Source organism: Gracilinanus agilis, chromosome 1 (assembly GCF_016433145.1).
Source record: "Gracilinanus agilis isolate LMUSP501 chromosome 1, AgileGrace, whole genome shotgun sequence".
In the NCBI taxonomy this organism is placed as follows: Eukaryota; Metazoa; Chordata; class Mammalia; order Didelphimorphia; family Didelphidae; genus Gracilinanus; species Gracilinanus agilis.
Window position 1 is genome coordinate 357203273 of NC_058130.1, and position 10680 is coordinate 357213952.

General features: G+C 35.7%; 1 protein-coding gene across 1 annotated transcript in view; it reads left to right on the plus strand.

The window, feature by feature from the left end:
* The window catches only part of DEPDC1B (DEP domain containing 1B), a 139699-nt gene that overhangs the window by 52891 nt on the left and 76128 nt on the right, over positions 1 to 10680 (plus strand). The window contains 2 exon segments of the mRNA XM_044681023.1: positions 5654 to 5741; positions 6773 to 6812. Of these exon segments, the coding sequence (XP_044536958.1) occupies positions 5654 to 5741; positions 6773 to 6812 (128 nt within the window).

Below are 10680 nucleotides of genomic sequence, written 5' to 3' on the forward strand. Positions count from 1 at the left end.
TATATCCTGTATCCTATGGACCACAGGTATGGTGTCATAGAATGTAAAATATTAGTGTAAATCTAATTTCTTTCCTGTTGCTTTCCAGTTTTCCCAGGAGGCTTTGTTAAACAGGGAGACTCCCTTGCTCTGTAGTTTTTACATCCTTGGATTTACTGAATACAATGCTACCGTGTTCAAGCATTGCTGGGTTTTGTTTACCTAATCTTTTCCATTGATCAACTTTTCTGTTTTTCATACCAGAATCCTCTGCTTTTGATGACTGCTTTGTAGTACAGTTTGAGATCTGGTACTGCTGCCCTTCCCTTCCCCCGCTTTATCCCTCTCCTTTTTCATGATTTCCCTTGAGATTCTTGACCTTTTATTCCTCCCCTCTGCTGCATTCTCAAAATGCCCTGTTTTTTTTTTCCCCTACATGTAGAGAAAACAAACACTCTAACTTTTTCTTGCTTATTGTACATCTTTCATAGAATTTGAAAAAGAGGAGTATTAAACCCCTTTGAGCAATCCAAAGCTCTGATCTCAGCTGGTGGTTAATTTGGCCTTTGTGGAAAGTACAGGGCCTGGATCCAGGAATTTTGCCAATATTTCATTTGTTCCTATTTAGCTCTGACAATGCAAATCTACCCTTACCCTGTTTTCAGTCTCTTTTCTTGATGCAAATTAGACAAATTATGTGGTCACTGTTATAAAATGAACACTAGCAGGTGCTAAATAAGCCAGGGAAAAGGGAGTCTTTCTCCCCCTCAGTCCTGTTCAACCTTCCTTCTGCATTTTTGACTGTTTTGCAGAGTAATCAGATTGGGAAGCAGATTGAGGGGTATCCAGGGTGTCCAAAAAGTCTTGGTGTGGATTTATGATTTAAATTAACTTTAAAGCAGAGATGTAGTTCAGTGGATAGATTGCTGGGTCTGGAGTCAGGAAGATTTCATCTTCCTAAATTCAAATCTGTCTTTAGATATTTCCTGCTCATCTGTCTTAGAGTTGATAATAAGACAGAAGGTAAGGGTTAAAAAAAAAAAAAAAGAAAACCCCAAATGGTGTCAAGAAGAGTCATAAACAGCTAAACATGACAACTACAAAGTAACAATGACATCAGAAGTATACAGTGATACCAACTTACAAAAAACATTTGAAAAGTTAATTGTTAAAATTATTACTATTATCACATTTCTTATTATAATTCAACAATCCTCTTGTGACATATATTTCTCTAATTGATTTTTGAACTTTTTAAAAGCATTCATCAGCCGCTGCTTAGAGACTGAAAGGATTGTATTTGTAATTTTATCTTTAAGATTCTCAAAAGAATGAAACTCTGATGTTTACCCCCCAATTTTGATATGATTCCCCCCAAGAAAAAATCTAATGGAGATTTAAATTGACCTCCTCCATAGTTGTTCAGCATTAGTTTTCATTTGCATGAGTTCTTATGAGATTTGTCCTCTATTTCTCCATTCAATTGTCAAGTCTTTAAGGATAGCATCATCCATTTCAGCCCGCCATTTTTGTTTTTCTTCTGTTCTCAGGAAAGAGTTTTACATACAGTGGTTGTTCTGAAAAATATTACTGATTATGAACACTTAGGGGACTAAACTAAGGGGAACTCCTCTACTCATTCAGCAGTCTGAGAAAATGCCATTTAGAAGCCCTTGCATGTGCTTGTGCACACACATACACGCACACATGCTGAATGACTTGTTAAAATTACAACTAAAATGTATTATTCAAAATTCACATAACCAATAAAGTGTTAAAGAAATTTAAATATTAAACTTTCAAGTTTTTGTGGGGAATAGATTTGTAGCATTTATGCTTTTGAAGTTATTAAATCTTAAAATAGCAACAAGACTTTTGGGACACTCCAATATTACCATAAGGAGTATGAAAATTGCTTATCTCTGAAAATTATTCAATTTATACATATCAGTAAGTAACTTTAAGTGAGTAGTAAATTCTTTAGGAAATTCTTCTTAAGTTCTATAAAGGTATATGATAAATGACTAGACCTCATCCTTGAGGATAAAGCTTATTTTAATGGAGAAGAATATAAGCAAAAAGGGGGAAAATGTATAGAATATATAAAAGGATAAATCTGGGACTGTGTCTTCAATTCAGAGGAGAGGCATAATTTAATCAGATAAGGATTTCTAGAGGAAATGGGTCTCAAGGTGTGATTCCAGTGGAAGACATTCTTATTTGGGGGAATTCTAGGGCAAAATTTGTGAATGAATCCTTTAAGAGTGTTGCAAACTCTAAAGCCTTATTTAAGAATGTTTTGTTGGACACATATGTACTACCCAGTAAAGGAATCCACTAAAATAATTATTCCCTTCATCCTCCTTTCCCCTCAAGGCAGCTAGGTGGCACAGTGCTGGGCCTGGAGTGAGGAAGATCAGAATTCAAATCCGATATTAGATACTTAGGGAAGAGAGATGGGAATGGCAAGTTGGTAGAACAATTATACAACATGCAAGTAACTTCACTATATTATATGAGTAAGGTTTGTGGTGTTCCAAAACAATAACATCAAGAACACTGATCACAGATCACTCCTAACAGATGTAATAATAATGAAAAAATTTGAAAAATTGTGAAAGTTACTAAAAAATGCACAGAGTCAGGATGTAAGCACATGCTGTTGGAAAAATGGCACCCGTAGACTTGCTCTGATGCAGAGTTAGTTGCCACCAACCTTCCATTTGTCAGAAAAGGCAGTATCTTTAAAGCTCAATAAAGTGAAGCACAATAGGTTGTTATTGAGCCCATGTTCAGAGCCTCACTAACTTGGATATGATCTGTAACTGCTTTTCTTCCACAAGCATAGTCTTCAAGAAACCTTATGTCAAAAGAAGAAGTATGATTTTAATAGAGTAATAATAAATAATTTATTTTATTTATTTATAAATTTTTTTTTAAATTATTAATTCTGAGAAGTCTAGAGAATTAGGAGTCAGTGAGGAATTGGAGTGGGTGTCAGAGAAAGGAGAGAAAGATTCTGATGTCTAGATGTCCATAGTAGTTAGAGAAGATCAGATATACCTAGCAATTATTTATTTTGATCCTGTCAATACTTGGGCCTCCAAGGTTGTGCAATATTTGCTTTCACTTGCATGTGTTCACATGTGTTTGTCTTCATGACCACATTTGGCTATAAAGTCTCTAAAGATAGACCTGTTTCAGCTCACCATTTTTGCCTTCTATTCTTTGTGCAGTTTTAAATCCAATGACTATTCTAAATATTATTATTTTTTGGTTCTTCCTTTATAAATTTCAATTCTGCTTTTATTAAGATCTTTTATTTCTTTGAGAGTACTTAAAATTTTTTTTAATGAAAGAAACACACTATTTTGAATATTTCAATATACAGAGAATAAGAAATGTAGATTACATATGAAATAGTGAATTTTAATTACAGCTTTAAAAAAAACCCAAATCCTTACCTTCTATCTTAGACTCAATACTGCATATTTTTTCCAAAGGCAGAAAGGGCTAGGCAATGGGAGTTAAGTGATTTGCCCAGTCATACTTCTAGGAAGTGCCTGAGGCCAATTTTGAATCCAAGACCTTCTGTCTCTATGTCTTGCTCTCAGTCCACTGCCCCCCTCTCCCCCCAGCTTCCTTCTTCATTATATCTTAAATTGAACATGATAGCACCAAATATTGTCCAGTTGGTCCATCTCTTTCTGAAGTTTATGTTTCTTCAGTATATTTTTTTAATGTTTCATAGATGTTTTTCTTTTTTAAAAAAATCTTACTCTCAATCTCCTACTTGCTCCTATAGCTGTCCTCCCTCCCCAAATAAAAGCCTGCCCTTGTAGCAGATAAATATAATCAAGAAACACATATACACACTCACACATACCCTTGGTCTTGTCCGAAAATCTAGGTCTCTTTCAGTAAGTCCATCAACTCTCTGCCAAGAGGTGGGAAGCATGATTAATCTTTTTTTTTTTTTTTTTTAAATCCTTACCTTCCATCTTGGAGTCAATACTGTGTATTGGCTCCAAGGCAGAAGAGTGGTAAGGGTCGGCAATGGGGTCAAGTGACTTGCCCAGGGTCACACAGCTGGAAAGTGTCTGAGGCCAGATTTGAACCTAGGACCTCCCATCTCTAGGCCTGGCTCTCAATCCACTGAGCTACCCAGCTGCCCCCAGCATGATTAATCTTGAGTCTGAATTGGTCATTGCACTAATAAGCATTGTTATGTATTTAAAAATTGTTTTCCTTTATATTAATTGTAACCATTGTATAAATTGTTCTTCTGATTCTACTCTCTTCATTCTGCATTTAATTCATTCAGGACTTCCAAGTTTCTCTGAATCATGCCTTTTGCCTTTTTTTTTTTTTATGGAGGAAATAATATTTCATGACAATATCATAATTTGCTCTGCCATTCCCCAAGTGATGGTGCCTGCTTTGCTTGCAGTCATTTAATATAATAAAATGTGCTACTATAAATATTTTTGTATATGTGGGTCCTTTCCTTCTGTCTTTGATTTCTTTGCCACTTGTGGGGTACATGGACACTGGGTGAAAGGAAATGCACAATTTAGGGACTTTAGGGACACATTCCAAATTGTTTTTCAAAGCATTGGATCAATTCACGGCTCTACTAAGGGCAATAACAATGTGCTTGTCCTCCCACAGCCCCTCCAACAACTGTTACTGTCTTTTTTTGTCTTTTTGCCAACGTGATAAGATATTACAATTTCCATTTATTAGGAATGATTTAGAGTATTTTTCATATGATTGTTGAGAACTTGCATTTCTTCTTTTGAAAACTGCCAGTTCCTATCCTTTGTCCACTTAGCTATAAGGGAATGGCATTTGTTACTAATTTGTATCAATTTCCAGTCTTTTTTGGATACAGACCTTCATAGAAATTTGCTGCAAAAAGATTCCCCCCCAACAGCCTCGTCCCCTCCATCTCAGGTTATCTTTCTGCTCTAATTATAATCTTAGGTTATGCAAAAATTTTTCAGTTCTTTGTGGTCAAAATTGTACATTTTCTTTCCTTTGATACTCTTTCTTATTTGACCAAGAACTTTCCCCATATTGATAATTGTGAAAGGTATCTACTTCCTCTGATTATTTATGGAATATTTTCTTATATCTAGATAATTTCTTAGTCAGTAAACACTTATTAAGCAGCTGTGTGCTGGGGATTCAAATATAGTACTGGAGTGGGACTTTGGGGTGTATGAAAACTCTTACAAAGGGTAAATTAGAAAGGGAAACTCTAGGATGGTGTTACTGTAGTTAGCCAAGAGTGTTGGTTAGCTAATCCTCAGAACAACCCTCAGACTGACTGATCAGGGAGCTGATGGCTTCTCCCTTCCAGCCCCCTTCACCCTTACAAAAGATTATCTGACTGAGTTTATTTAACTAAAGTTGGTTTAATAACAAGTCTTAAAGGGAAGGAACCAGGCTAGAGGGAAGTAGGGATTGCCTTTAACCTTAAGCTCAGATTGGTTTTCAAGTCTCTTTCAATTTTGAGCTGAGCCCAGGGCTCACAGGCTTATGGAGGTTTTCATTCTTCCTGTTCTATACTATATTTATGCTAGCTTTCTTAAGTTCAAAGTCTTTAGCAGTAGACAGCAAGAGGAAAAGAGATTCTGACCTTCAGAGCTGGGTTAGCCTGTCTCTTCAGGCTAATGCCCCTAAAGACAAGCGTTACAGTTGAAGCAGCCCCCTTCAAATCATTTTGTTTGATGGCAGCACAGTCCACAGGAATCCAGGTAGAGAAAACAGTTGGGAAAATCCCAGGAATAGAGGTAGTTTCTATCCTGAGAAACAGAGAGAGCTCCTAATCCTGAGTTCCAGGAAAGAGTCTTCCAGAGAGAGCAACTGTCACTCTCTCCAGTCTCTCCCCACCCTCTTCCAAATGCCTTCCTTGTAAATCAGTCCTCTCCAACATTCCAAACCCTTTCTGTTTATTTTTTGCCCCTGGAAGAGAAAAGCTTTCTCCTGCCCTCAAGGTGTTTACATTTTAATGGGGGAAGATAACATACCAAAGAAAACTCACATTCTGGAGTGGCTGGAGGGGAAGAATTAAGGGGGTATTTGAATGGGCTCTCTTTAAATTGAGGTCATGTATCTTTATGGATTTTATTGTGTTATATTGGTTATGGTATATTGCTTTAGACTAATTTCATCCTGCTTTCCTGTTTTCCCAGGAGTTTTTAATCTAATAATATATCCCTAGAACTTGGCATTTTTGGATTTTTCAAACACTTCTGTTGATTACTTCTGGGTTATTTACTTAATCTGTTCCATTGATTAACCTTTACATTTTTTAACCAGTGCCAAATAATTTTGATAATTATTGCTTTGTAGTATAGTTTGAGATCTGGTACTTTACTTGTCACTTTTAAAAATTATTAAAATTTATAACCTATTACTCCTTCAGATAAATTTTGTGATTCTTCCTTAGTTATATAGTGTAATCCTTTGATAATCATCTTTATTCTATGATTAGGCCCATACTTGAGCAATTAGTCCCTCTCCCATATTTGAATTTTCTATAAATAGTATTTCATAGTCCTATTCTTAGTTTATGTATATATCTTGGAATGTGGATCAGATATTATTTATATATTATATAACTTTATTTCCCCCTGGACCATGATTTCATCAGTGTGTAGGGAATTTTTATTCTCTCTAGGGATAGAGTGGTGTCTCTATCAGTGGAGGTCAGCATGTGGTCAGCAATGAATGAATTTAAAGCAGGAGTCCATAACCCTTTTTGTGTCCTGGACTCCTTTGGAAGGTAGATGAAGCTTTTGGACTCCTCAAAATAATGGCTTTAAGTATGTAAAATAAATGCATTGGATTTAAAAAGGAAAATGGCTCTATTCAAGTAGTTTGTCAATATATAAAATATATTATTTAAAAAGTTCATGGACCACAGATAAAGAAAGCCTGTTTATGAAGATCATTTGGGGCAGAGAGGTTGAATGACTTGCACAGTGCAATCATTCACAGTACATGTTAGAAACAAGACTTGAATGCAGGACTTCTGACTCATAGTTTAGCTCTATATTAGATCATGCTCATTCTATTTATTGTATTTTTAATATTTTTATTTTTTACCAGTTACATATAATTAATCTTAAATGGAATTTCTTTTCCTCTTTTTTCGATGAGTTTTGTTGGTAATAAAAACATTTTTTTTTGTTTTGTATCTTATCTGTGCTTGAGTGTCTCATATTAGATCCTTGCTGATATTTTATAATTTAACCCCTTCCTTTCAGTCTCTTTTCTTTTGCTGTATTTTATCCCATAATATTTGAGCACTACTGATTTTTTTCTTTTTATTTTTTTTCTAATCTTTCCTCCTTTCCCTTTTCTTTAAGTCAAATTTCTTATGATAATTTTTATTTCAATTTATCCATTTTGGCTCATTTGCTACTATTCATGAGGAGATGCTGAAAATCAGACTTTTTTTCCCACCTCATACTTCCATTCTGTTTCAAATCCCCTTTTATCACATCACCTTCAAACAATTTTGTTACCCTTATTAGTTGATTGATATATTTTTATTCTGGATTTCCATACACACAGTAAACAAAAAGATTGTATTTGAAACTATGAATCTATTTCATACCACTGTTTAAAACAAAGTAAATAGTAAATTCAACATTTTACTTTCAAATTTTCCCTTATTTTTTTTTCTTTGTAAATTCTTACTGTTCTTTTCAGTGCATTAATAAAAAACATTGCATAAAAAAAAAGTACATTGACCCTCTTTTTGGGAGTCATTACTACTTTTGACTTCTTTCTTTCCTCACCTACTAACCAAGAGAAAGGAACACAAAACTTTTGTGACAGAAATATTCAAAGAAAATGAATCTATGTAGTGGCTATTTACAAAAATTTATGTTACTGCATCTTGTGTCCATCACTTGTCAAGAAGTAGATAACTTGTTTTGCCATAGGTCCTCTTTGGAGTCTTAGTGGTTGATTGATTTGATCAGAGTTATTAAATTCTTCAGAGTTGTTTTTCCTTCCATTGTTGTCCTTGTATAGATTGTTCCCCTGAATCTGCTAATTTTATTTCATTAGTAACTATTACCCAAGATTCTCTGAAATCAGCTTTTTTGTTATTACTTATAGCATAATTAATATAGTCCATTGCATTTATATGCTACAGTTCAGCTATTTACCACTTGTCTAAGAGGCAATCTAAGTCACCTTTTTATATTTTAGTGTTTTGCTTCTTATCTTCACTTGTTTTCCTGTTGAGTTTGTTTTATTATTTCTACCCAGAACTGTGTAAATGTGTGTGTAAGATTGCATGTGCTTTGCCTATTTTAGGTAAGCATGAGGTTGATCCAATGCCAACTCCCCTTATTCCTTCTTCCATAATCAAATACTTGTCTGCTTAAATATCCCAATTGTGAGAATCAGCAAATTCTACTCTCTCCTCCACTTTCTAACTAACATAGGTATATTCTACCTTTAATCCTTTCTTTTCCTCTTAAAATCTGATAACAGAACCAATACATGAACAGAACCAACAAACTCCTGAAGCTTCTATTTTTCTTATTTAACTCTTTCAGTACCCTTTGAAGACATTGAAGTTCTAAGGGACACTCCTTTCTTCTCCCCCTTTAGAATGTTAGCATAGCAACATCACACAGCTCCTTTCATTTGCTGTAAAATAAGTTTAGCTCTTTAGACTTTTCTGGTTTCTCTATTTCAGATTTCCTATTCAGCTCTCATCTTTCCATCAAAAATGCTTGAAAGTCTTCTATTCAATTAAAATTCCCTCCTTTTCCCCTGCTCCCGAGATAATAGGCACTTTTTTGTTACTCTTACTGTAGTTCCTGACAAGTTGTTACTCTTATTTGTTGAGCCTGAAAAAAACCAAAAAACCCCCAAAACCCCAAACCATTCCAGAGTTTTTGGTTATTATTACATTTTGGGGAATGTAGAATCTCATATTTGGAAGAGAAGATGCCAGTTGCATCTTTAGAAACTTCATGGCCACATCCATCATTATTCAGTTCAATATAATGCCACCTTTTTGGCATGAGTCCCAAGGCTTCGATTCAAGGAAACTCTTCAAAAATTATTTACATCTTTCATCTTTACATCTTTTTCATTTCCAAATATATATATCCTTCCACCTTTCCCTACTCAGTGAGCCATCCTTTATACAAAGTGAGAAAGAAAAAGACAGTTTGGCAAAACCAGCCAACATATCAACTGAGTTTTGACAACTATGCAATATTCCACAACCAAAGCTTCTTCCTTTCAACACATAAAGAAAGAAATGAGGTGCATTTTCTCCTCTCTTCTCTAAGGCCACGTTTGATGATTGTAATTGTACAGTATCCAATTTAATTGTTTGTTCTTTCTATTTAGTTGTTATAAACCAAATGAGATCACAAAGGCTGTCCCTGAGCTCTCCACATTACTTAACTTTGTAACTTTATCAGATTCTATGACTTTAATTATCTTTCTACTCTGAGTTCTAGATTCTGTACAAATATCTCCCAGTCACACATCTGTCTGTTGGATAGATTAGACTGGATATCTTGTTAACATCTCATGAAGCATGTCCCTCAAACTCACAGTACTACTTTTGAACTTCCCTGTATCTGTTGAGGCACCATCATCCTTCTCATAGCCGAGGTCCACAATCTTGGCATCATCTTTGACTTCACTTTTCACTCATCTTCACTCCACATATCCAGTCAGTTTAAATCTTGTTGCTTTTACCTACAAAATAACTCACACCTATCCTCATCTGTGGACTCAGGCACCACTTTAGTTCAAGCCCTCATCACTTTCTGCTTAAATAATCATGATGCCCTCCTACTGGTTTCTCTGCCTCAGGTCTCTTTAATCCATCCTCCCGACAGCTATCAGATTTCTAAGTTGCAAGTCTGACCATTTCATTCCCTTTAGTCAGTAGTTTTTGGTGGCTCCCTATTGCTTCTAGTATCTTAAGTCTCAGCAGATGAACTAAACCAGGTTGACTAACTGATAGAACATAAACCTTTCAGTGAGTTGGTGTGTGTGTGTGTCTACCCTATGTACATGAAGACTACCCCCTCAGAAGGAGCAAATGAGAACAATTTGTTCAAATGGCCAAAGCAGGCATTGTGGAGATCTTAGAGCTTGGTCAGACAACCCTGAATCTGACCAGTCATCTTGATTTTTTGCCTTGCTACTAGACTTTGATGACTCTGGAAGAAACTATTAGGCTGATGACTTTGTGAAACTTTATCTCACTTAAATCCAACATGAGCAAGTCAAGATAACACCCCATGATGTAATTGGTCCTCTTCTAAATGAAGGGTGAACAATAGTATCAAAAATAACACCTCTGCTTAGTTTTTTTTTTTTTTTTAGTGATTTTTTTTAAACCCTTAACTTCTGTGAATTGGCTCCTTGGCAGAAGAGTGGTAAGGGTGGGTAATGGGGGTCAAGTGACTTGCCCAGGGTCACACAGCTGGGAAGTGTCTGAGGCCGGATTTGAACCTAGGACCTCCGGTCTCTAGGCCTGATTCTCAATCCACTGAGCTACCCAGCTGCCCCCTGCTTAGCTTTTAAAGTCCTAAAAAACCTGGCCTTTTCCTTCCCTTCCCTTCCCTTCCCTTCCCTTCCCTTCCCTTCCCTTCCCTTCCCTTCCCTTCCCTTCCCTTCCCTTCCCTTCCCTTCCCTTCC